This window comes from Bos taurus, chromosome 18, assembly GCF_002263795.3.
Source record: "Bos taurus isolate L1 Dominette 01449 registration number 42190680 breed Hereford chromosome 18, ARS-UCD2.0, whole genome shotgun sequence".
Classification (NCBI taxonomy): domain Eukaryota; kingdom Metazoa; phylum Chordata; class Mammalia; order Artiodactyla; family Bovidae; genus Bos; species Bos taurus.
In genome coordinates, this window is record NC_037345.1 from 56,932,272 (window position 1) to 56,954,841 (window position 22,570).

General features: G+C 53.1%; 2 protein-coding genes across 6 annotated transcripts; both read right to left on the bottom strand.

Annotated features, from left to right (window-relative positions):
• Positions 1-485: 485 nt before the first annotated feature.
• KLK5 (kallikrein related peptidase 5) lies at positions 486-10,457 on the bottom strand. Of its 2 annotated transcripts, XM_005219363.5 has the most exons (6): positions 10,193-10,457; positions 9,814-9,897; positions 7,051-7,312; positions 5,361-5,617; positions 5,039-5,172; positions 486-987 (listed from the first exon to the last, which is right to left on the bottom strand). In XM_005219363.5, the coding sequence occupies exons 2-6, from the start codon at positions 9,884-9,886 to the stop codon at positions 832-834; spliced, it is 882 nt and encodes a 293-aa protein (XP_005219420.1). In that variant the 5' UTR covers positions 9,887-9,897; positions 10,193-10,457; the 3' UTR covers positions 486-831. The 2 variants fall into 2 exon arrangements, with proteins under 2 accessions (XP_005219420.1, NP_001193209.2); NM_001206280.3 differs by lacking the exon at positions 10,193-10,457 and having other exon boundaries at positions 487-987; positions 9,814-9,886.
• Positions 10,458-13,337: 2,880 nt separating this feature from the next.
• KLK6 (kallikrein related peptidase 6) lies at positions 13,338-22,008 on the bottom strand. 4 transcript variants are annotated; one of them, XM_005219306.5, is made up of 7 exons: positions 21,783-22,008; positions 20,955-21,119; positions 20,552-20,599; positions 19,758-19,914; positions 16,688-16,935; positions 15,112-15,248; positions 13,338-13,990 (listed from the first exon to the last, which is right to left on the bottom strand). In XM_005219306.5, the coding sequence occupies exons 1-7, from the start codon at positions 21,991-21,993 to the stop codon at positions 13,838-13,840; spliced, it is 1,119 nt and encodes a 372-aa protein (XP_005219363.2). In that variant the 5' UTR covers positions 21,994-22,008; the 3' UTR covers positions 13,338-13,837. The 4 variants fall into 4 exon arrangements, with proteins under 4 accessions (XP_005219363.2, XP_010813366.1, XP_010813367.1 ...); XM_010815064.4 differs by having other exon boundaries at positions 19,758-19,926; positions 21,783-21,914; XM_010815065.4 differs by having other exon boundaries at positions 19,758-19,926; positions 20,955-21,099; positions 21,783-21,871.
• Between the last annotated feature and the right edge of the window lie 562 nt (positions 22,009-22,570).

Below are 22,570 nucleotides of genomic sequence, written 5' to 3' on the forward strand. Positions count from 1 at the left end.
CCTGGTATGCTGCAGTCCATGGGGTTGCAAAGAGTTGAACACGACTGAGCAACTAACACACGCACGAAGTCACATATTCACAGATTCCCAGGATTAGGATGTGGACACCTTGGGACGAGGGTGGGGGTGGCTACTGCTCCCCCACACCCTTCAGACCATCGGGTATAAACATGCCCCTCCCCCAACATTCCTTTTCTTCCCCCATGCTCTGTTCTCCTTTTATTCATATCACTTACACACTTATTAGAGTATAAAATGTGTCTATCTTTTCTGTTCTGCCTGCTGTAGTATCCCCAGCATGTGGACCCATTCCTGGCAGGAAATCATCAGTTGATCAGCATTTGTGAATAAACTGAAAAGCTGATCAAAGGAATCTCTGTTTCCTGCAGTCGCGAAGATGACCCAACAGAGCAAACAGCAGTGCAGAGGGGCCAGTGACCTGCTCCTGGCCACCCGGCCTTTCAAGGAAGACTGTACACACGGAGCCCGCTTCTCAGGTGCTTTATTTCTGGGATCAAATCTGGGTCACAGCTGCAGAGAAGGTGGACTCTGGACCTGAGGAAGGAAGCACTGGGGAGACTGATGTGCAGCCTTCGCCCTGGGTGTTATGGGGACTGTCTTCAGGATCCGACCAGAAGGACTGGTCTCTCCACTGCCCGGGGAGGGGGATCTTGACTCCAGGTGGAGGGCGGCGCTGGAGAGATGAGCAACCTCAACATTTTAGGGAAGGAACTGGGGTCTGGAAGGAGTGTCAGGGTCCCTGCACAGGCGGGGACTTGTGGGGGGATCAGGGGGACGAGGGGAGTCCAGAATGCTGGATCCAGGAGTGAATCACGAATTGCACTTGATAGTGTCCTGGATCCACTTGGTGAAGCGACAGAGGTTGGTGTAGACGCCAGGTCTGTTGGGCTGGGCGCAGGGGAAGTCTCCCCAGGACACGAGGCCCTGCAGGGAGCCATTGCAGACCACGGGGCCCCCAGAATCACCCTGTGGAGGAGAGAGGGAGGCGGGGAGGTAGAGGGTGGGGGCCACACAGATGAGGAAGACACCAGAGGGCGAGACACAGGTAAAGAGACATACGGAGAGCATATTACTCTTTCACGCCAAGTCCACCCTTCAGAAACCCCCTTTGTCCCTCTCTGGGCTTCCCAGGTGGCTCAGATGGTATAGAATCTGACTGCAATGCAGGAGACCTGGGTTTGATTACCTGGATCAGGAAGACCCCCTGGAGAAGGGAATGGCTACCCACTCCAGTATTCTTGCCTGGAGAACCCCATGGACAGAGGAGGCTGGTGGGCTACAGTCCATGGGGTTGCAAGGAGTCGGACACGACTGAGTGACTAACACGCGCTGACCCTTTGTCCCTCTCTACCCAAAGCCTCTCTTTTCTGTCTGTCTCCCTCGTGGCCTGTCTTTCCTTCTATTTCTTTCTCCCTCTTCCCTCCAACTGAGTTTCTCCTCCTGGACACGCCTTCCTTTCCCTTCCTCACTCTTTACCCATCCTTGACATCAATCCGCCTTGTACCTATACCTCACTTTTGCAGAGGAGCAGCCGTCAACCCCTGGGTGAAGCTTTTTCAGCCTGGCACTGCTAACATTCTGCAGGCTCGCTCAGTCATGTAGTCGTGTCTGACTCTTTGCAATCCCATGGACTGTGGCCCGCCAGGCTCCTCTGTCCATGAGATTCTCCCGGCAAGAATACTGGAGTGGGTTGTTATTTCCTCCTCCAAGGGAGCTTCCTGACTCAGGGATGGAACCTGTGCCCCCGGTGGCTTTTGCACTGGCAAGTGGATTCTTTACCACTGAGCCACCTGGGAAACTTACTGGGACCACAGTTCTTCACTGTGGGCGGCTGTCCTGTGCATTGTTAGGCCTTTAGCAGCAGCCCTCCAGCCACTACACACCAGGTGCTCCCTCCCTCCCCAGACACATTGAGACGACCAAAAACATCTTCAGTCATTGTCACATGTCCCCCGAGGGTTCAGAATTGAGGATCGCTCTCGAGGACTAATTTGGGTTGCCTGTGCTTAATTCCCTTAGCTCCCTGTAATTACCCTTCCTATAATAATACTCTGCATTTTTCCTGTCACTTCTTGTTTATGTTTATGCAAAATCCCTCCGACCTGGCTTCTTCTCATATTATAATGCAGATGCTGTTTTCCAGGCAAAAAAAGCTCTGCTGCCCCAATTGCTAAATTTCCACTTTATTGTGGTTTAATTTCTCTCCTTTTTTGTTCGCTGTTGTTTAATATCCCTGCAGAGTTCCTTTCGCTCGGCAGTGAGTTAACTGCTCTGAGCCTTGGCTCCTTGTCTGTAGAACAGAGTTAATAATAATGGTTAAATGGGTTAATTGAGCTGATGCTTCTGAACCACTTAAAAAGAGTGTCTGGCAATTAATTAGCTCCTATTATTATTATAGTATTAGTATGATTGTTATTACTTCTTGCTTTTAGTGTCCACGCCCAGACCGCATTCGGGTATGAAAAAGCCACTTGAGGTTTAGGAAAAAAAAAAAAACCAAGGTACTACCCTTGGCTACAGAAAGGCTACGCATTTTACGATGTTGACATCTGGATGCTGAGTGAAGTAAGACAGACAGAGAAGGAGAAACATCTCTTTTATGTGGAATCTAAAAAGAAATGATACACATGATCTTATTTACAAAGCAGAAAGAGACTCACAGGCTTAGAGAACAATTTACGCGTGCCAAGGGGAACGGATAGTTAGGGAGTTTGGGATGGACATGTACATGCTGCTCTAGTTCAAATGGATAACCAATAAGGACCTATTGTAGAGAATGCGGAACTCAATGTCATGTGGTAGCCTGGATGGGAGGGGAGTTTGGGGGGAGAATGGATACATGTATGTGTGTGACTGGGTCCCTTTGCTGTTCGCCTGAAACTGTCACAACATTGTTAATTGGCTCCACCCCAATACAAAATTTAAAGCTTTTTTTTTTTAAGATTTTGGTATCTGAATCAGATGTGCTTTCTTCTCATAAAAACCCCTCCATCCAGATGTGTGTGTTTCCAGTGTTAACTGGGAATAGAGATTAAGCTGGTGGACCTGGAAAGGTTTTGCATTTGTTACATTTGTAAGATTTTTGGGGTAGGGGAGCTTTCCCCAGACATCAGAATGGGTCTGGAGTACTGTCTGAGCCCACAGCTTACTAAACACCAGTATTACTAAACATACATCCTGCCAGCAGAGAGCTTGTTAATTTACATTCCTTTAGAGGGAGAAAGATTCCTTTGGAAGGAGGGGATGTTTCCCAGGTAGCGCTAGTGGTAAAAAACCCACCTGACAAATGCAGGAGACAAAAGAGATCCAGGTTTGATCCCTGGGTTGGGAAGATACCCTGGAGAAGGAAATGGCAAGCCACTCCATTATTCTCGGCCTGGAGAGTCCCATGGACAGAGAAGCCTGGCGGGCTACAATCCATGTGATCACAAAGAGTCAGACTAGACTGAAGCAACTTAGCACGCATCCAGACCTGACTACAGGGAAGGGCCCTGAGCTGTAACATTAATTTCTGTCATCCTCAACAAATAAAGCGGCCATGAGAACATAAAGAAGCTGTGTCCTGAGAATCAAGAAGTATTTGCTGAACACTGGGTTCCACTCATCCTTCCACTCTCAACCTCTGTCCCCTAAACATGCTGGCTCTTTTTTTTTATTCTTTCAATCAGCGGAACTCCTTCCTGCCTCAGGGCCTTTGCACATGCTTTTCTTGCTCTTAACTTCTGCAAGGCTGGCTCCTGTGTGTCAATCTCTGCTCAGATGTCACCTCTTCAAGGTCCTTCCAACCACCCTTCCGTATGTTGCTCCCCCATCACTTGCTACCATAAAACTACATTTTATTTTCTTCATGGTCCTTACCACTTTCTGAAATTACACTGTTTATGCAGTTTCTTGACCATAGGATTTTTTTAAAATTTATTTACTACACCAATAACTTTGTGATCAATCTTGTCTATTAAATACTGCCTTTAAAAAAATACCCCTAGTTCCTGTTTTCCTTTTTTGAGATGTTTTACGAGCATTTGTCAGAAAACATTCCTACTACAGATTTTGTGGGGATAAGATTCTTAAGACTACACTTGCCTGAAAAGTGCCAAAATAAATAAGACAAACCTGTGATGTTTATCAGGGCTTCCCTGGTGGCTCAGACGGTAAAGAATCTGCCTGCCATGCAGGTGACCTGGGTTCGATCCCTGAGTGGGGAAGATCCCCTGGAGGAAGGCGTGGCAACCCACTCTGGGATTCTTGTCTGGGAAATCCCATGGACAGAGAAGCCTGGTGGGCTACAGTCCATGGGGTCGCGAAGAGTCAGACACGACTGAGCAACTGAACACATGTGATGTACGTGGTATGAAGGGTGGCCCCTTAGATGTGGGATCTTTTTTCAGGGCACACCCTCCCTGTCCATATAACACAGGCTTGATCTCTCCCTTGAGATGAGTGCTGTCTGACGCAGTGGCCACTAGCTATACACAGTGTTCTTGAGCACTTGAGACACGGCTAGCCCCATCTGAGATATACTGTCAGTGGAAAAGGACACACTGGTGCAAACAACAAAACAGGAAAAAGAAAAACCACTGAAAAACATCCACACTAGCTTTCAAAGACTTACTATGAGACTCAAAGGATGTAAAACACTTAATTCTTACATATTAATTACATTTTGAAATGGTGGTACTAATGGTGGGATTAAATAGGGTATATTATTATTGCTCTAGGCCACCAGGCTCCTCTGTCCATGGGATTCTCCAGGCAGGAGTATTGGAGTGGGTTGCCATTTCCTTCTCCAGGGGATTTTCCCCACCCAGGGATCAAACTTTTGTCTCCTCACTGACAGGCGCATTCTTTACCACTGAGCCACCATTATTATTATTATCATCATTATCACTGTTATTATTTGCTGGGTCTTCATCGCAGCAAGTGGGCTTAGTGGTCCCATGGCATGTGAGAGTTTCTTTCCTGAATCAGGGATCAAACCCATGTCCCCTGGAATGAATGGAGAAATCTCCAGCCTTACCTGGCAAGAGTCTCTGCCCGCCTGGTCCCCAGCGCAGAACATGGTGTTATCTATTTGATTTGGATAGGCCTTCTTGCACTGGTCGTCACTCAGCACCGTGATGTTCAGGCACTGGAGGGCTTTGGGGAAGGTAACTGTCGAACAGAGAGACCGCAGAGCGGGGCAGGGGGTGAGTGATGGAGGAAGATGGGCGGGCGGGTGGCAGGGCGGGGCGGGGAGCGGGGGCGGGGCGGGGAGACGAGGGAAAGGCAGAGTGTTCAGAGACGGAGAAGGAGAGAAGGCAGACATAGGTGGGCATCGAGAGAGAGACCCGAACACTCACCCTGGGGACTGCTGGTTGTTCCCCAGCCAGACACCAGGCAGCTGGTCCCAGCAGAGGGACAACGGGAGGCGATGTTGATGGGCCTGACATACGGAGTCTCGCGGATCCTTTTGTTCAGTTTGATGAGCATGAGGTCGTTGGAGTGGCCGGGGTGGGAGTAGCCAGGGTGGGGGATGGATTTGATGCCCTTCAACAGCTGCTGCCCGGACTCATACATGGGTGACAGCGAGTGGTGGCCAAGACGGACTCTGAAAAATCTGAGGAAGGTGGGTGCTGATCATCGCACTGACTCTGATCCCGACCCCCATATGCAATGCCAACTCCCATGCCAAAACTACCCCTAACCCCAATTTCACCCCCATCCTCAAACCCATCCCCGACACCATCTTTGCCTCCAACCTTTGCCTAACCCCGCCCCGGTCACAATGGCAAACTCGTCTCCAGCCTGTCCCCAGCGCCAACTCTAATCCTTTCCCCACAGAAAGTGAAGTGAAAGTTGCTCAGTCATGTCCGACTCTTTGCGACCCCATGGACTGTAGCCCAACATGCTCCCCTGTCCGTGAGATTCTCCAGGCCAGAATACTGGAATGGGTGGCCTTTCCCTTCTTCAGGGGGTCTTCCGAACACAGGGATCAAACCCAGGTCTCCCACATTGCAGGCGGATTCTTTACCAGTTGAGCCACAATGGAAGCCCCCCACAAAAACCATGAACAAATTCATTCTCAACCCCAAATACAGCCATCCTCAATCTCACATCTAACCATGCATGCTAAGTCGATTCAGTTGTGTCCAACTATTTGCAACTTCATGGACTGTAGCCCACCAGGCTCCTCTGTCCATGGGATTCTTCAGACAAGAATACTGGAGTGGGTTGCCATGTCTTCCTCCAGGGGATCTTCCCCACCCAGGGATCAAACCCATGTCTCTTACGTCTCCTTCATTGGCAGGCAGGTTCTTTACCACTAGTACCACCTGGGAAGCCCAATCTAACCGTGTCCAACCTCAAATCTGAACATCTCCAACCTCACCCATAGCTCTAATCCCAACTCCATTTTCAGTCCTACATCTAGTCCCAAGCCCCACCATATCCAAATTCCATTTTTATCTCCACTGCATCCCAATCTTCACCAGAGCCAAATTCCAGAGCTCTAATTCACCAGAGCTCTAATTCCAGAGCCAAACCTAATACTATCTCCATTCCAAAGCATCAGCTCAAACCCAAATTCAACCCATTCTCGACCCCAAACCAGCCCTCACCCAGGCCTAATCCTTTAAAGAAGGCATGTTCAGTCGTATCCCGCTCTTTGCGGCCCTTTGGACATGACTGTAGCCCTCCAGGCTCCTCTGTCCGTGGGATTCTCCAGGCAAGAATACTGACAGTGGGTTGCCATTTCCTCCTCCAGGGGATTTTCCCTACCCGGGGATCGAACCCACGTCTCCTGTGTCTCCTGCCTTGCATTCGTAAGCATCCAGCGCTTGCATTTCTAGCCTCAAATCCAGCTCATCCCTAACTCCCATCCCCTACCACAACCCACTCCCAGTCTAACGTCATCCCCGACCCACTCTCCTCCCCAGCTCCATTCTAAATCCCACCCCCAACTCTGCCACCTCCTGCTCCCTCGACTCCATCCCATCCTCACCAGACCCCCCATGCCCTTCCCCCCGCCCTCCTCTTGGAGCCCCCACTCACTGCTTGCGGCAGTGGGCAGCCGTGAGCAGCCACTGCGGGTCCACCAGCACGGCCCCACAGTAGAGCTTGTTGAATCTCACCAACAGCGCAGCCTGCCACGGCTGGCTGTTCCTCTCGCAGTCGGTCCCATTCACAATGCGGCTGCTGCTCTCATCCGCCCGGGTGTCCTCCGTCGCTCCAGGCCTGAGGTCCGGGGTGCTCCCAGAGGGCCCGAAGGCAGACGGGTCGTCGCAGGAAGCCACATCGTTTCCAAGAACCGGGTCTGGGGGCAGAAAGTGGGCGGGATGGAGCTCGGGGGCGGGGCTTGAACGCCGGGGGCGGGGCCAGTCGGTGGGTGAGGGGCGGGGCTAGGGCCCTAAGGGGTGGGGCCTAGTTTCCAAAAGTGAGGAAGTCAAGCCCTCTAAAGAGCCGGGTCTGGGCTTGTGTGGGCAGGGCCTGAGATATGGGTGGGGCTTGAAATCGATCTGGGCGAGGCCAAGGCCAGGGTCAAGGGGAGGAGTGATTCTATAAAGAGCCCTGAGTTGGAGGAAGAGGCCGGAGCTGGGTTCTAGGAACTGTGGCCAGGACCGGAGGTAGAACCTGGCCCAAGGAGGTAAACCCAAAGAAGCTGGGGCCTTTCTTGGTGGAGGGGCACAGCCCAAGGACCCCGGAGTGTAGATAAAGTCTGGACCAGGGGTATGGTTGAGGAAAAGAGACAGAGCTAGGAAAAGTGCTCAGACTGGGGCAGGGGGAAGGGGTTCATCAGAGTGGGGCGGTGGAGAGCAGAGTTGTTTTGTGAATTCAAAAACACAAGTGTGCACCCTTCTTCCTCACACAAACCTGCACGAAGGGACCCAGATACCTTATTCCATCACCGGTTCTCCCATCGCGGGTTCATCGCCTGTCTGTGACGGCTGTCACAGACACGCACACACACAGCGACACGAATCATCCCCACACGCAGCTCTGCCTCGTGGTGCAGACGCTCCCCAAGTACATTCACTCGGGGGAGGCTGACACTTCTCCAGTGGGCATGTATGGGTGTGAGAGTCGGACTATAAAGAAAGCTGAGCGCCGAAGAATCGATGCTTTTGAACTGAGGTGTTGGAGAAGACTCTTGAGAGGCCCTTGGACTGCAAGGAGATCCAACCAGTCCATCCTAAAGGAGATCAGTCCTGAATATTCACTGGAGCTGAATATTCATGCTGAAGCTGAAGCTCCAATACATGGGCCACCTGTTGCGAAGAACTGACTTATTGGAATAGATCCTGATGCTGGGAAAGATTGAAGGTGGGAGGAGAAGGGGACGACAGAGGATGAGATGGTTGGATGGTGTCACCGACTTGATGGACATGCAGTCCACAGGATTGCAAAGAGTCGGACACAACTGAGTGACTGAACTGACATGATCTCACTCACCCACACACAGCATCTTAGTGACCTGTATATATATATACCTGTGCACAGACATGTAGAGACTGCCCCTCACTTCTGCACACAGCACGATAGCATAGTGACAAGGTTAGATAGACTCTGTGGACCACGCATGACACAGGGCAAGTCGCCTAGCCTCATTCACTGTCACACAGCCACTGTCTCATGATGACGGCCTCTTCCGCACACTCGGTCTGTTGCAGGAGGGATGGGAACTCCACGCACACCACTGCGTGCTCACTCATACAACCCCTACAAACACGCAGTCATGGGACTTCCCTGGTGGTCCAGTAGTGGCTAAGACTCCAAGCTCCCGATGCAGGGGGCCCAGGTTCGATCCATGGTCAGGGAGCTAGATCCTACAAACACACGGCCACATACAGTCACCCATACATAGAGCCTTAATCAGTCACACAAAGTTGTTGTTGTTCAGTCACTCAATCATGTCTGACTCTCTGCGACCCTATGGGCTGCAGCATGCCAGGCCTCCCTGTCTCTCACCCTCTCCTGAAGTTTGCCCAAGTTCATGTCCATTGCATCAGTGATGCCATCCAGCCATCTCGTCCTCTGTCATCCCCTTCTCCTCCTGCCCTCAATCTTTCCCAGCATCAGTGTCTTTTCCAATGAGTTGGCTCTTCGCATCAGGTGACCAAAATACTGGAGCTTCAGCTTCAGCATCAGTCCTTCCAATGAGTGTTTCAGGGTTGATTTCCCTTAAGATCGATTGGTTTGATCTCCTTGCTGTCAAACCAGTGAGCAATACATGTAGCTCTCACAAAGAGAGCCACCCATAACCACCCATAACCTCGCACCCAGCCACAATCACACAATCACAGATTGCTACGTGAAGGCACCTAGCCACACATTTTCACGGCGCCGAGCACTTTTGTCAGACACAATCCTGTGATGCAGGGACAGAAACCAGCTGGCATCCATACACACAGCCAAACAGCCACACACAGCCAGGCACACAGTAGCACTCACAGCACACACACAGCCACCCACACAATCATTGAGACACACACATCATCTTGGATGCACACACACTCAGTTACACAATCACATGTACAGTCTCAAAGGGTAGTCCCATCTGTCACAGATAGTCACTTGATATGGGAAAAGGCACCACACACACACTTACACTCACACAAACACACACACACGCTCACATACATAGCTGTCCCACCGCCACACAAAATCACAAATGCAGGTTCACAGTCACCCGACCCTGGTGGCCATAACTGGTCACACGGGGTCCCCCTGGATCACAGAGTCCCTGACAGCTCCCTGGCCCTCCTCCCCCCTCCCCAGCACGGTTGGCTTGTGTGCACACACTGAGGTCCTGGTTACCTTTCGCCCCCAGAATCAGGGCTGCGATTAGGGCATGGACCATCCAGGACCAGGGGGCTCCTGCTGCGGCCATGGTCTTTGCACCTGATGGAGGTGGGTGGGGGAGAAGAGGGTGGGCGGGTGATTCTGGGACCACTTATCCCACCCCCATCTCCTTCCACACCCTGTGGCTCAGAGCAGAGAGGGGCCATGAGCACGTGGTCCACCCAGAGTGCTGAGTTGAGGCTAGGGGGAAATTCTAGACTTCGGAGCATCCTCCAGTCTCCGGTCTCCGAGCGAGGATGGACATGGGATGGAGAGAGGACCCGGACGCATCCTTCCCAGACCAGACCCCACGCGGAGCCGTCTCTCCGTCCCTTCGCCCCTCCCCAGGGCTCACCTGCCGCGACCCCCAGGTGGCGGGTGGGGACCCGGCTCCCGGCTCAGCCGCAGACTCTCAGGCCGCCGCCGCCGCCGCCGCCGCCGCCGCCGCCGCCGCGGTCCTGCAGCAGCCACCTCCTCCTCCTCCTCCTCCTCGGCTCCCGGCACCGGCCTGGGTTATAACCACCCAATGATCCCCGGGGCGCATTCCCGGGTAGTGAGGCGCCCTACAGGGCTTTAGCAACCACTCCTCCGGCCTTCCCCCCACCTCCGCCCCCAAAGCATCCCCCCACCCAGTCCCGAAAGCCACTCCCTGCCTCCCTGGCCCCGGGATGGGGAGGGGTCTCCAGAGTTCTGGCCCCGGGGCCTCCCCGAGCCTCAATCCCAGCGCCTCGCCCGCTCGGAGGCGCGCTGGGCTCGGTTTTCCGTCTTCCCTGTGCCTTATCTCGTTCGGCTTCCCCTGCCCGCCTCCCTCTGCTCTAGGCTTCTCTCTGTGTTCCGCTGGCCTTGGAATCTTTCTGAGTCTCTTTCAGTATTAAGGCGCCCAACCGGTGTCTCTTTCTGCTTTATTTCGTACAGCTTTATTGAGGTATGACTGAGCTACAATAAAATGCTCATGTTCAATATGTACAACGTGATGCGTTCTGACTCGCATTCATCCAACCACCACCCCAACCAGGATAACAAATGTATCCATCACCTCCAAAATTTGTTCATGCCGTTTTGTGTGTTTCTGTGCTTCTCAATTAACCTCTCTTTCTCCACACCCTGGGTCTCTTTCTGTATCTTTTCTGTTACCTCTCTCTTTTCTGACCCTACCCTTCCCTGTCTCCTATCTCTATTTCTGTCTCTGCATCTTCTTCATCTTCTTCTTCCCCTTCTTCCTCCTTCCCCCTCTCTCTCTCTGTCATTGAGTGCATGCATCTCCACATGTCTCTGACCCTCTGTCTCCCTTGCTGTCCATTTGGGGCCAGGAAGACTCTGGCTACGTTGCCGAGGGACCCCCTCAACACCTCCTCCTGACCCACATCCAGGACCTGGTGCTTTGGGGGCAGAAAGGGGCAGGGATCTGGTCTAGGGGCCCCCGCAGGTGACTTCCACAGACTGCCGTGCACAGCCAGGTGTGGGCGAGAGTTGGGCAGGGCCACCTGCCAATGGGGAAGGAAGCCAAGAGGCTGGGAGAAGGGGTGGGTGGCTCCTGGCCCCTCAGAAAATGGGGCACTGGGTGGGGACCCAAAGGGTGCCTACTCCCTCCCTGGTTCCGGGCCATCCGGGGCTGCCTCTCCTGACCTCTTACCATCCAGGCTCTTCTTTCGGTCTGCCCCCCAGCTCTCTGCATCTGCCTTTAACTGTGTCTCCAAGTCTCTGTCTCTGCTAGGATGTAAGAGCCAAGGACTCATCCGACACCTACTTTCTGAGCACCTACTGTGTGCCAACTCAGGTCTCTCTGTGAACAAAAACAGACAAGGACATCTGGAGATGCTGCTTTTGCAGAGCTCACATTCCTTGAGGGCAAAACCTGAGCTGTCTTGTTCACCTCTATAATCCAGAACCCGTTGACTGGGAGGATTTAGAGCCCCGAGGTTGGTTTTAGTGTGTAGGGAAAAAAAAAAAAAAAGTCAAAACATAAGAGTCTGAGGCTTATTTTGCCTATTGCAATGAATATTTCATGCATTAATGTGACAAACCCTGCATGCTACTTCTTTCTTAGTCTCTTAAGCTTAGCTCACTCACCTTTTTTAATTCCAAATTCCAGAAAGGGTTTTTTTTGTTTGCTTTGGTTTGTGGGGACTTCTTTTTTGCATTTTAATTTATTATTGAAGTAGAGTTGATTTACCATGTTGTGCTAATTTCAAATTTTGCCTTGATAAAATTTCACCTTCCTTTGGTTCTTGAGACATCTAAGTGTGTTTTTTTCTCAGCTCTAAAGATCTTTAGGATCTAGAGACAGTCTGGAATGGACACTCTGTGATGATTTCTGACATCATTCTACTCTGCAGGGCAAAACTAAGGTTGCCATTCATGTTGGTGAAGCAAATGGACCGTGGTCTCTGACCCTCCCTCTGATTCTTACTTCTGCTCCAAACTTCAGCTCCCCATGTTGGACCCTCGTCTCCCTTTCTCTGGGGACCCGCTTACTGCTCCGTTCAGCTTCCCGGGAGGATTGCTGGCTTAGATGGCCTTTTGTCTCTCAGAGCTCGTGCAGTGGGACTAAGTGAGGAAGGTCTTTCTGAGGACAGGGCGTGAACATCAACGTGGGGTCGTGCGCAGTGCATGTGGGTGGAAGAAGCCCAGCAGGCACATGCAAGCCTGGGTCTTTACCCGGTTCTGTCTGCTCCCCTCATTTGGGGGCTGCGTCTCTGGTCTCTCCACTTCCCTGCCCATCCCCCTCCTCTCTCCTCAACTGGACTGCAGCGCGATCTTTCACATATCTGCCTCCGATCCTGTCTGTCCTTTTCTCAAGGCCCTCAGGATCAAGGTCAAGTTCTTCGGCCTGGCACTCAGGACCCAGCGCCATCTTCCACTGACCTACATTCCCAGCCCCATCACCCACTTCTCCAGCCTCAAACCCTAGCCCCCACCATCCTGGATAATTTACCATGTCGAGGATACATCGGAAGTTCTCACCGCCCCTCTCCACCTGCAGATTTTTCTACAGGTCATTAGCATCCTGAGAATGCTCCTGACCCAAGCACCTCCATATGGTGTACTCAAATTCAGCCTCTCTTCTCCAGCCCTCCTAGCCCCAGCCCCTGCTCACCCCGCATCATCTCTCCCTTCTGGCCCATCCTGCACCTGGTCCCAGAGCTGCTCGTACTCACACTCTTTCCATGGCTCCCCGCTACCTCAGGAGAAGCCCCAGACTCCCAACCTGGGGTCTGGGGTCCTTTGGGATCTGGTCCCTGCGCTCTCCTCCCCTCTACTCTCCCATTAGTCTTACCCACTCACAGTGGCCTCCCAGCCCTCTCATCTCCCTGCTGATGCTGCTACAAGGGGAGTTTAGTGAAGAAATCCACCTTCGGGCAGGGCTGGTACAAGGTGGAGGAATCAAGGGCATCTTCCCTGAGGGGGAGGAAGATCAAGTTGGGTTGTGAAAGAGGACTAAGGATATCCGAGCCTCAGAGAGGCAGATGAGGAATAAAAGCAAAAAGCACCACAAATAATAAAATTCACTCTTTTATTGTTCACGTGGGTGTGCCAGGCACTGTTGCTTGTGTTTCACACTTTTACAACCTTCAATCTCCCCCACCACAGCCACTGCCTTATGAGGCATGTATGATTCTTATCTTCATTTTTACAGAGGAGAAAACCTACACAGTGAAGGAGGGCAGTTCCTGTGGGTACATGGCTAGCAAGTAGGGGAGCTGGGACCCCCCAACTCGACTCTGGCCAGACAAGAGACCACTTCTCTGTAGGAAGAAATTGAGCCCATGGGGTCATCAAGGGAGGAGGAGATCACTGGAAGGGAATTGTGTGTATTCTGTTAGCGGCAGGGGTAAGACCTTAGCCCGTGTCCACCATCACACCTAGCGATGAGAGGGTGGGGCTGGGGTAGAATCAGGAAGGGTCTGCACTGTGGTGTCACGGCTTTTTATTAAGCATTAGGGTCGGGTGTGGGCAGGAGGAGGGGAAGAGGTCAAGAGGTGGAGGTCACAGATCAGGATCAGTTGGCCTGAATGACTCTTTGGATCCAGTGACCGTATCTGCAGACGTCAGTGTAGACGCCCGGCTTCTCCTTGGAGCCGCAGGGGACGTTACCCCAGGACACGAGGCCTCGGAGGCGGTCGCCACATACCAGTGGACCCCCGGAGTCGCCCTGTGGGTGAAGAGGGGGAGAGAGTCAGACACAGACCCACAGGAGAAAGAAAAAGAGACGGCGACTTCCCTGGGGTGCAGTGGACCGGGAATCCGCCTGTGCAGGGGAGGTGGGTGCGATCCCTGTTCTGGCAGGAGTCCATGTGCCACGGAGCCGCTAAGGCTCTGCTGCCACTAGTGAGCCTGCGTGCCGCCACTCCTGAAGCCCGCGTGCCCAGAGTCCGTGCTCCACCATGAGAGAAGCCACCACAATAAAAAGCCCATCCACAACGAGAGAGCAGCCCCCGCTCACCGCAACTAGAGAAAGCCCCAACGAAGACCCAGGGCAACCATAAACAAATAAATAACTTTAAAAACCTACTCTAAAAAAAAAAAGAAAAACAGAAGGAGACACAGAGAGACATGTAGAGAGGGGGTGAAGATACTCAGATGGAGAGAATGACTCATATACAAAGAAAGAGAGACAGACACAAAGCCACAGTCAGGGGAATAGAGACTGAGGGAGACTCAGAAACACAGACATCTCTAAAGGGAGGACGGACAGTCTCAGAAATGCGGCTTCTCTTCCTGCCCTTTCCTTGCATCCAACTCACTGGGCATCACCTTTCTCTAGCTTTGTCTCCTTCTCCCTCTTGGCTGGTCTCTGCAGATCCTCCAATGCAGAGGGGTCAGTTTGGGCACCGGAAGGAGAGATCCAATGGACGACGTGGCAGGAACCCAAGTTAAAGGTATTTGGGAGAGAGGATGGGGCCCCTTTGCTCCCTGGCTAGGGTCTCCCTTCTGCACAGCTTGGCTATTTCCAAGCAGGACGGTGGGGGCTCTGTTAGAGGAGGGACAGTCTCCTGGCACCATCTGCCTCCTGACTGTATCTCTCTGGTTCTTGATCTCTTCATCTCCATCCTTGTCTCTGCACTTCCTGTCTCTGCTAATCGGCTCTTTGTCTCTGCCTGTCCCTGTCTGTGTTTCTGTGTATGGAATTGAATCTCTCTCTCTTTCCATGCCTCTGATTCTCACCCAACCTGACTCTATGTGTGTCTGTCCCTTCCATTTGGGCTATGTGTCTGTCTCTTCCTGCCTGTCTACCTCCTTGGCTGTGTAGCCGATGGGTCCCGGCGTCCTCACCTGGCAGGAGTCCTTCCCATGCTTCTCATCCCCGGCACACACCATATTTTGGGTGATCTGGCCAGGGTAGGCATGATCACACTTCTCACGGGACACCAGGTGGACGTACGCACACTGGATGGTGTCGGGGTATTCACCTGCAAAGAGAGATGGGCCATGATCACTTCACAGTCCACCCTTCTCACTGATCCTCCAACATCTATAAATCCTCCCTCCCCTAATGATTCCTATTTCCCACTGGTTCCATTATTCCTGTTTGTCACTCATTCTCAACACCCACTTCCACTAACTGACTCCTGATTGGTCCTTCTTCCCATCACTCTTCCCTCCCATTGGCCTGTCTTCCTCATTAATTACCCCTTCTCTTAGTCAGGTTAGTCGCTCAGTCATGTCTGACTATTTGCAACCCCATAGACTGCAGCACGCCAGGCTTCCCTGTCCATCACCAACTCCCGGAGCATGCTCAAACTCATGTGCATTGAGCTAGAGATGCCATCCAACCATCTCATCCTCTGTCGTCCCCTTCTTCTCCTGCCTTCAGCCTTTCCCAGCATCAGGGTCTTTTTCAGTGAGTCAGTTCTTCGCATCAGGTGGCGAAAGTATGGGAGCTTCAGCTTCAGCATCAGTCCTTCCAATGAATGTTCAGGATTGATTGCCTTTAGAATTGACTGGTTTGATCTCCTTGCAGCCCAAGGTATTTTTAAGAGTCTTCTCCAGCACTACAGTTCAGTCTTCATTTCCTATTGGTTTTTCCTTTCTCTTAGGTCCCGCCTCCACTTGTCACTTTTCCACTGGTCCCACCTTCTTCAGTATTCTCTTCCTCTATTAGTCGCTCCTCTGTTATATCCCGTCCTCCTTCACTGGACCTGTTTTCCCATTGGCCCATCCTGATTGGTCACCACTTGACTGTGTGCCTTTCCTAACTGGTCCCGTCTTTCCTCATTGGTTCTCCCTCCCTATTGGCCCTTCATCCAAAGCTGTGCTCCCTCATTGGTTGTTTCCTAAATGGCCTCGTGTTCCCCTATTGATTCCCCCTTCTTTTTTGGCTCTTCACTCACAGGCCCACCCTCCATGGTTCCTGCTGATCTATTGGGTTTCTTTTTGCCTCTAGTCCTTTATCTACTGACCCCTCTTGACCTTTGACTCTTCTCAATTGGTTCCTCCACCATCAGCTTTCTCTACACTGTTCGCTTTCTTGATCCACATCCTTCAGCTGGCTTCCCTGCTTTATTGATCTCTCTTCTTCCATTAGTCCCTCCTCCGTTTATCCTTTCTTGATCATCCTGATCAGTCCTTTTTGACAATTGGCCCCCTTCCTGATTGATATCTCCGCAGTGACCTTCCCTGTTCATTGACCCTTCATGTCATGTCCCACAACTCCGTTTCAACCAGCTGTTGGTCTGCGCTCTTCTCTGGCTGTTCACTTTTAGCCCAGCTCTCGTATTTGCCCTCCCTCCCCATTGAATTTTCACCCACTAATTCACTCTCCCACTGACTCTCACCGTGAACCACCTCCCCCCACCATGACCCATCACCCAGTGATGACGGGTCACCACATCATTCTCCCCTTACTGACCATCTGCCATCTTGCCCCAGCCTAGGATGTGGCAGCTGGTGTGGTTGGCTGAGCAGTCTCTTTCCAGGGCCAGAGGCTGGATGTGGTCGGAGAGCCTGGGCGGCCGTGACAGACGCAGCAGCATGATGTCCTGGTCGTGGGTGGCGGCATTGTAGCCCGGGTGGGCCACGGTCCGGATGACAGAGCTCTCCTCCTGGAAAAACTCCCTTTGCTGAAGGTTGTGCTTCCCCAGGAAGACCTGCAGATTCCTGGGAAAGGAAAGGGCGGGGTCTCGCCTGAAGCCCTTTGGACTGCAGCGGAGACTCCGGGGCGGGGCGCCTACGGTGGGAGATGGGGTAACCTGGTGCACCATGAAACATCTGGCCTGCCGCTTGCCTCGTGGGCTTCCCAGCTCAGCAAATGACAACTCCATCCTTTCAGAATAACCCCGGAGGCTATTCGCGACCCTTTATGTGTTGCTTCATATCCAAGCTGTCCAGAAATCCTTTTGTCTCTCCGAAGCATATCCAGAATCTGACCACTTCTCTCCTCCCCCATTGCTACCATCTTGGTCTGAGCCACAGTAATCTCTTACCTGGACTGCAGCCTCACTGGACTCCTGGTTTCTACCTTTAGTCCTCTCTGTCTTCTACAAAGCAGCCAGGGCTATTTTAACAATACAAGCCAGCCGTGTACTTCCTGTGCTCAGCACCCTCCCATGACTCCCATCTTGCTCAGAGTAAAAGCCAAAATTCCCACTGTGGTCCATAAAGCTCTGCACAATCTGTCCCCATTATCCGTCAGCCGTGTCCCACTCTCCTTCTCTTTCTGCTCCAGCCACACAGGCTTCCCGGCCTTTCCTTGAACACAATAGTCATCCTTTCACCCCAGGACCTTTGCACTGGTTGTTCCACCTGCCAGCAGCTCTTTCTCCCAGATACCTGCATGCCTCACTCCCTCACCTCCTTCACATGTCACCTTCTCAGTGCGGCCTTCCCTGGAAACTCAATCACAGTGCAAATATTCAGACTTCCCTGGTGGTCCAGTGGTTAACAATTCATCTGCCAGTGCAGGGGACACGGGTTCAATCCCTGGTCTGGGAAGATCCTACATGCTGTGGGGCAACCAAGCCCATGCACCACAACTACTGAGCCCATAGCCACAACTAACATCTGAAGCATCTGAAGCCCTCACACGCTACAGCCTGTGCTCTGCAACAACAGAAATGATATCAGTGAGAAGCCTTCCCACAGCAGCTAGAAAGTAGCTCTCACTTGCGCAGCAATGAGGACTCAGTATGGCCAAAAATAAAAAATATATATTACTTTAAAAAAAGATGAGATTTTTGTTTTAGTCAGATATATCCTCCTTAGCACCTAGACCAGTGTCTGGCCTATGACAGACATTGAATAAATATTTGTGAAATGGATCAAAGTGTTGCTCCCTTGCTCAGAAACTTTCTGTAGTTCCCTATTACCCTCGGAATAAAGCTCACGTGCCTAATCCCACTATTCTCTGACCCTCAGTGAACCATTTTCCTTAGAACTCTTCAGACTGTTGCCACCTCGGGTCTTTGGGCCTTCTATTTCCTCTGCCCTGGATGCTCAGCCTGCTTCTTCATTTGGTTCCCCTTTCTCATTCATTTTCTGGGCCTCAGCTTAAATTTCATCTCATCAGAAAGTCCTTCCTGATACCGTCTTCAGTCTAAAGCAGGTACTTCTGCTCTTTTCTCTCATGGAGCCACCCCTGTTTTTCCCTTTCATTGGACTTAGAGTAATTTGTGATTATATATTTCTCCCCCGCACCCCCCACCCCCACCCCCGCCTGCCCCCTCCAAGGATTCAACAGCTGTCTTCCGGTGCCTGTCTACTCCTGCGTTCCAAAGGGCAGAGACTCTGGGCAGCTCGCTGGGTCTTTGCTGAGTCCCCACGGCCCAGCTCAAATCTACCATTCATGGGCGCCCTTGGTCAATGTGCACTGAATGAATGAATGAGGATGGTGAGAGTGATGCCAGGTTTCCCTGTGTTTGGGGGAGACCACCCTGGAGGTCCTTGAGTCCCTGACCCTGCAAGGGGAGACCTCTACTGAGGTCTTCCCCTGACGCCACTGGGGCATGACACCTCTTGGTTTATCACTTGTTACTTCTCTGAGCTTCAGCTTCGACATCTACAAAATGGGTCTAAAAAGTCTGTTACTGGGCTTCCCTGATGGCTTAGATGGTAAAGCGTCTGGCGGCAATGTGGGAGACCCAGGTGTGATCCCTGGGTCGGGAAGATCCCCTGGAGAAGGAAATGGCAACCCACTCCAGTATTCTTGCCTGGAAAACTAAATTCCGTGGACAGAGGAGCCTGGTAGGCTACAGTCCATGGGCTTGCAAAGAGTCGGACACGACTGAACGACTTCACTTTCTTTCACTGTGAGGGATTCCAGGTGCCTAACTAGACACATGGCCCATAGTTAGCACTGAAAAAAAATGGAGGCTGTTGTTACTCCAGCTACTGGTTATTAGCGCCCTGAGGATTGGTCCTGGACCTGTGGTTGTTTAGTTGCTAAGTCGTGTCTGACTCTTGCGAGTCCACGGTCTGTAGCCCTCCAGGCTCCTCCGTCCATGGGATTCTCCAGGAATGAATGCTGGAATGGGTTTACATTTCCTTCTCCAGGGGATGTTTCTGAGCCAGGGGTCGAACCCATGTCTCTTACATCTCCTGCACTGGCAGGGGGGTTCTTTACCACTAGCGCCACCTGGGAAGCCCTTTCCAGAGTGCTCTTAAAAACGTAAACCGGAACTTGCTGCTTCGCTGATGAAAACCCTACGCGGCTTCCCCCTGCACTTGGAGTTAAATCCACTCTTCCCTACAGGGCCCGGTAAGATCCTCCTTCCCCATGTAGAAGGTCGGTTTATTAAAGCAGCAGTTTTGCTTGTTTTCCTCACTGCTCTGCACCCCCCAGGGCCCCAAACACTGCCTGGCACGGATACGGTACTCAATTAAATACTGGCCAGTTGAGCCTGGTTATCAGACGGCGTTACGACGTGGGAGCCATGCAGTTCTGCACGAAACCCGCAGGGCCTAGCGGCAGCGGGGACACTCACGGTTTTTTGCAGTGGGCAGCGGTGAGGACCCACAGCGGGTGAATGAGGACGCCTCCGCAGAGCAGGTGGCCCGCCGTGTAGAGGGCAGCTTGGTAGGGGTGAGACGTCTGCTCACAGGGGCCACCGTGGAGTACCTTGTCCTTCTCCTCCGCTTGGGCTGAGGGAGGGTCTGAGTGAGAGGGGAGGTCTGGAGGTGTCGGCTACACCCCCCCAAGCTGAACCCCATTGCTGCCTTGATCATCAACTTCATCCCCATCCCTAACGCCAGAGCCAAACCCATCCTTAAACTCTCCTGTCTTTAAACCTATGCGTGCCTGCTAAGCCACTTCAGTCCTGTCTGACTCTTTGCAACCCCATGGACTATATAGCACACCAGGCTCCTCTGTCCTTGGGATTCTCCAGGCGAGAATACTGGAGTGGGTTGCCCCGCCCTCTTCCAGGGGGTCTTCCTGACCCAGGGACCAAAGCTGTGTCTCTTATGTCTCCTGCATTGGCAGGCAGGTTCTCTACCACTAGCGGCCACCTGGGAAGCCCATCTTTAAACCCACCTCCTACCAGTTTCCCCATGTCCCAAACCAACCTCAACCTCTTCCCCATCTTGAAGCCCACCTCCCACCCCTTCCCCACCTGCATCCCTCATCCCTAACTTAAACTCCCCAATGGCTTCCTCATTCTAAACCCCCTCCCCAGCATACCCGTATGTGTCCCCATTCCCAATTCCAATCTCTTCCCCATCAGCCACCCCCCACCCCCCGCCCAAGCTGACTCCCTCACACCACCACCCTTTTGCCCACCTGCAGCGACCAGAACCAGTGCTATGACCAGCATCTTCACGGCCATTCCTGAGAAGGGAAGCCAAATCCTGCATTAGTCCCAGCCTCAGGGTTCGCCCAGGCTCCTCCCTCCCCATCCTCCCCGGCTGGCATGCTCTCCTGATCCTTGGCTTCCGTCCTTCCCATTTAGCCTCCTGGTTCCTTATCTTCCCAACCCATGCCTTCCATCTGAGGGTCCCACGAAGGCGGGGATGCCAGCGAGGCCCCAGGACCTGCTGCTCACCCTGCACTTCTCCTTATGTTTCTACACTCGTTCTGTTTCTCCTCTTGGCTCTGGTTCGCCTGCTCAGTAACAGGACGGAGGGCCCCTGAAGCTCTTCCCTTGCCCTGGGGTTTCTCCCCCTCCCCTTGGCTCTGAGCTTACCTGTCACTCGCCTCCACACCTGGGGCTTCTGCTGGGGCCGGCTGCGGGGGTGCGGGGGGTGGGATGGGCCGGTTCTTGGGTTGGGGCAGGGACAGGAGGTGTCCCGAGCGGATGGATGGACAGGGAGAGTCAGAAGAGCAGGGAGCTGGGCAGAGAGAAGGCACGCTGAAAGCAGAGGCAGGCAGAGATAGAGGGCCGAAAGCAGAGAATGTGGGCGCCCAGGGCCTGGCGGACAGACACCCCAGCACCCTGGCCTGCCTGGAAGAGGCCCGTCCTGTCCTCAGATGCTCCCATGCTTCCTTTTAACCCCTGCCGCCCCGGGCCCCTGGAGCAGGAGGCGGCCCCGCCCTTTCCTCCTCCGGGCCTCCCACACGCATTCCTCCCACCCCCACCACACTGCTCCTGCTGACCCCTGATCCCTGGTTCAAGGGAGGGGGTGCAGGTGCCTGAGTGCACAAGGGGGGCGACTCCCCGACTCCCAGGTCAAGGAAGGAGGGGCTGGGGGTCTGGACCCCCGGGTCTGAGGGAGGAGGGGCTGGGGGCTGAGAATTCTGGACCTCCAGGGAGAAAGGGGCCGGAAGTCTGTACACCTGGATCTAAAGGCAGGAAGGGCGGGAGCTTGTCCTCAGTTCCTAGACTTCTAGGTCCTAGAGCACGACAGGTTGGGAGGACCCCAGAAGGCCTGTGTCCCTGGCAAGCACGCAGTACCCCCGGCCTTCGGGCCTCCCACCACTCCTGTGAGCGCTCTGGGGCCTGCAGGCCATCAGTGCCCCGGGGCACGGGCCACCAGGCGGCAAGGGTTCAGTGGGGTTGGGGTGATTCACCCACCTGCCCTTAAGTTGCCTCTGTGGGTGTTCAAGAGCCTCCGTGTCCCCGCAAGACAGAGCAAGCCAACCAGCAAGAGAGCATGTGTCACCAAGCCGGTCCCCACCCCGGCCCCAGGCTGAGGTGCAGAGCCAGGCGCTATGGGGAAAAGGCCTTCGAACAATCGGGCTTTGTCCGCCCCCAGCACCCTGTGCCATGCTCCTGGCACCTCCATTTCTCAAGCTCTCTTCCGGGCAGGCGGACGGGCGGCTTCATCAATAACTTCCCTTTGTCCCTCTCTGACTGTGCTTTGATTGTCCATCCACCTCTGGCCGGATACCAGGGCTCTTGACCCTCCTGGTCCCCCTCTTCCATGTCTCTGTCTGTCCATCTCTCTCCTTGGCGGTGGTGGCGGTGCCTCCATCTCTTGTCTGTCTGCTTCTGTCTCAGCATCCTTTGCCTGTTTATCTTTTTCTCTGTATCTCTGTCTTTCCCCCTCAATTTTCTGTGTTTCCACTGACACGCTAAATCTCTCTTCTTACCTCTCCTAGCGTCCCCTGCGTTGCCAGGAGAAGCGTGTGTATGCACAGAGGGGTGTTAACTCCTGGAGAAGGGGCGACATGGAGGTGGGAGCCCCAGGGGAGCTAGTGGGACCAGGGGGACTTCAAGACTTGAAGATTCACATGTATATGGAAATAAACATGGGCCGTGGAAATAGGCAGGGATGCAGGAAGATTGGGGAGCCACGTGAGAACGTGATAAGTAATGGGGATTCAGGAAGCCATGGAGGTGTCCAGGGAAGATTTGAAGAG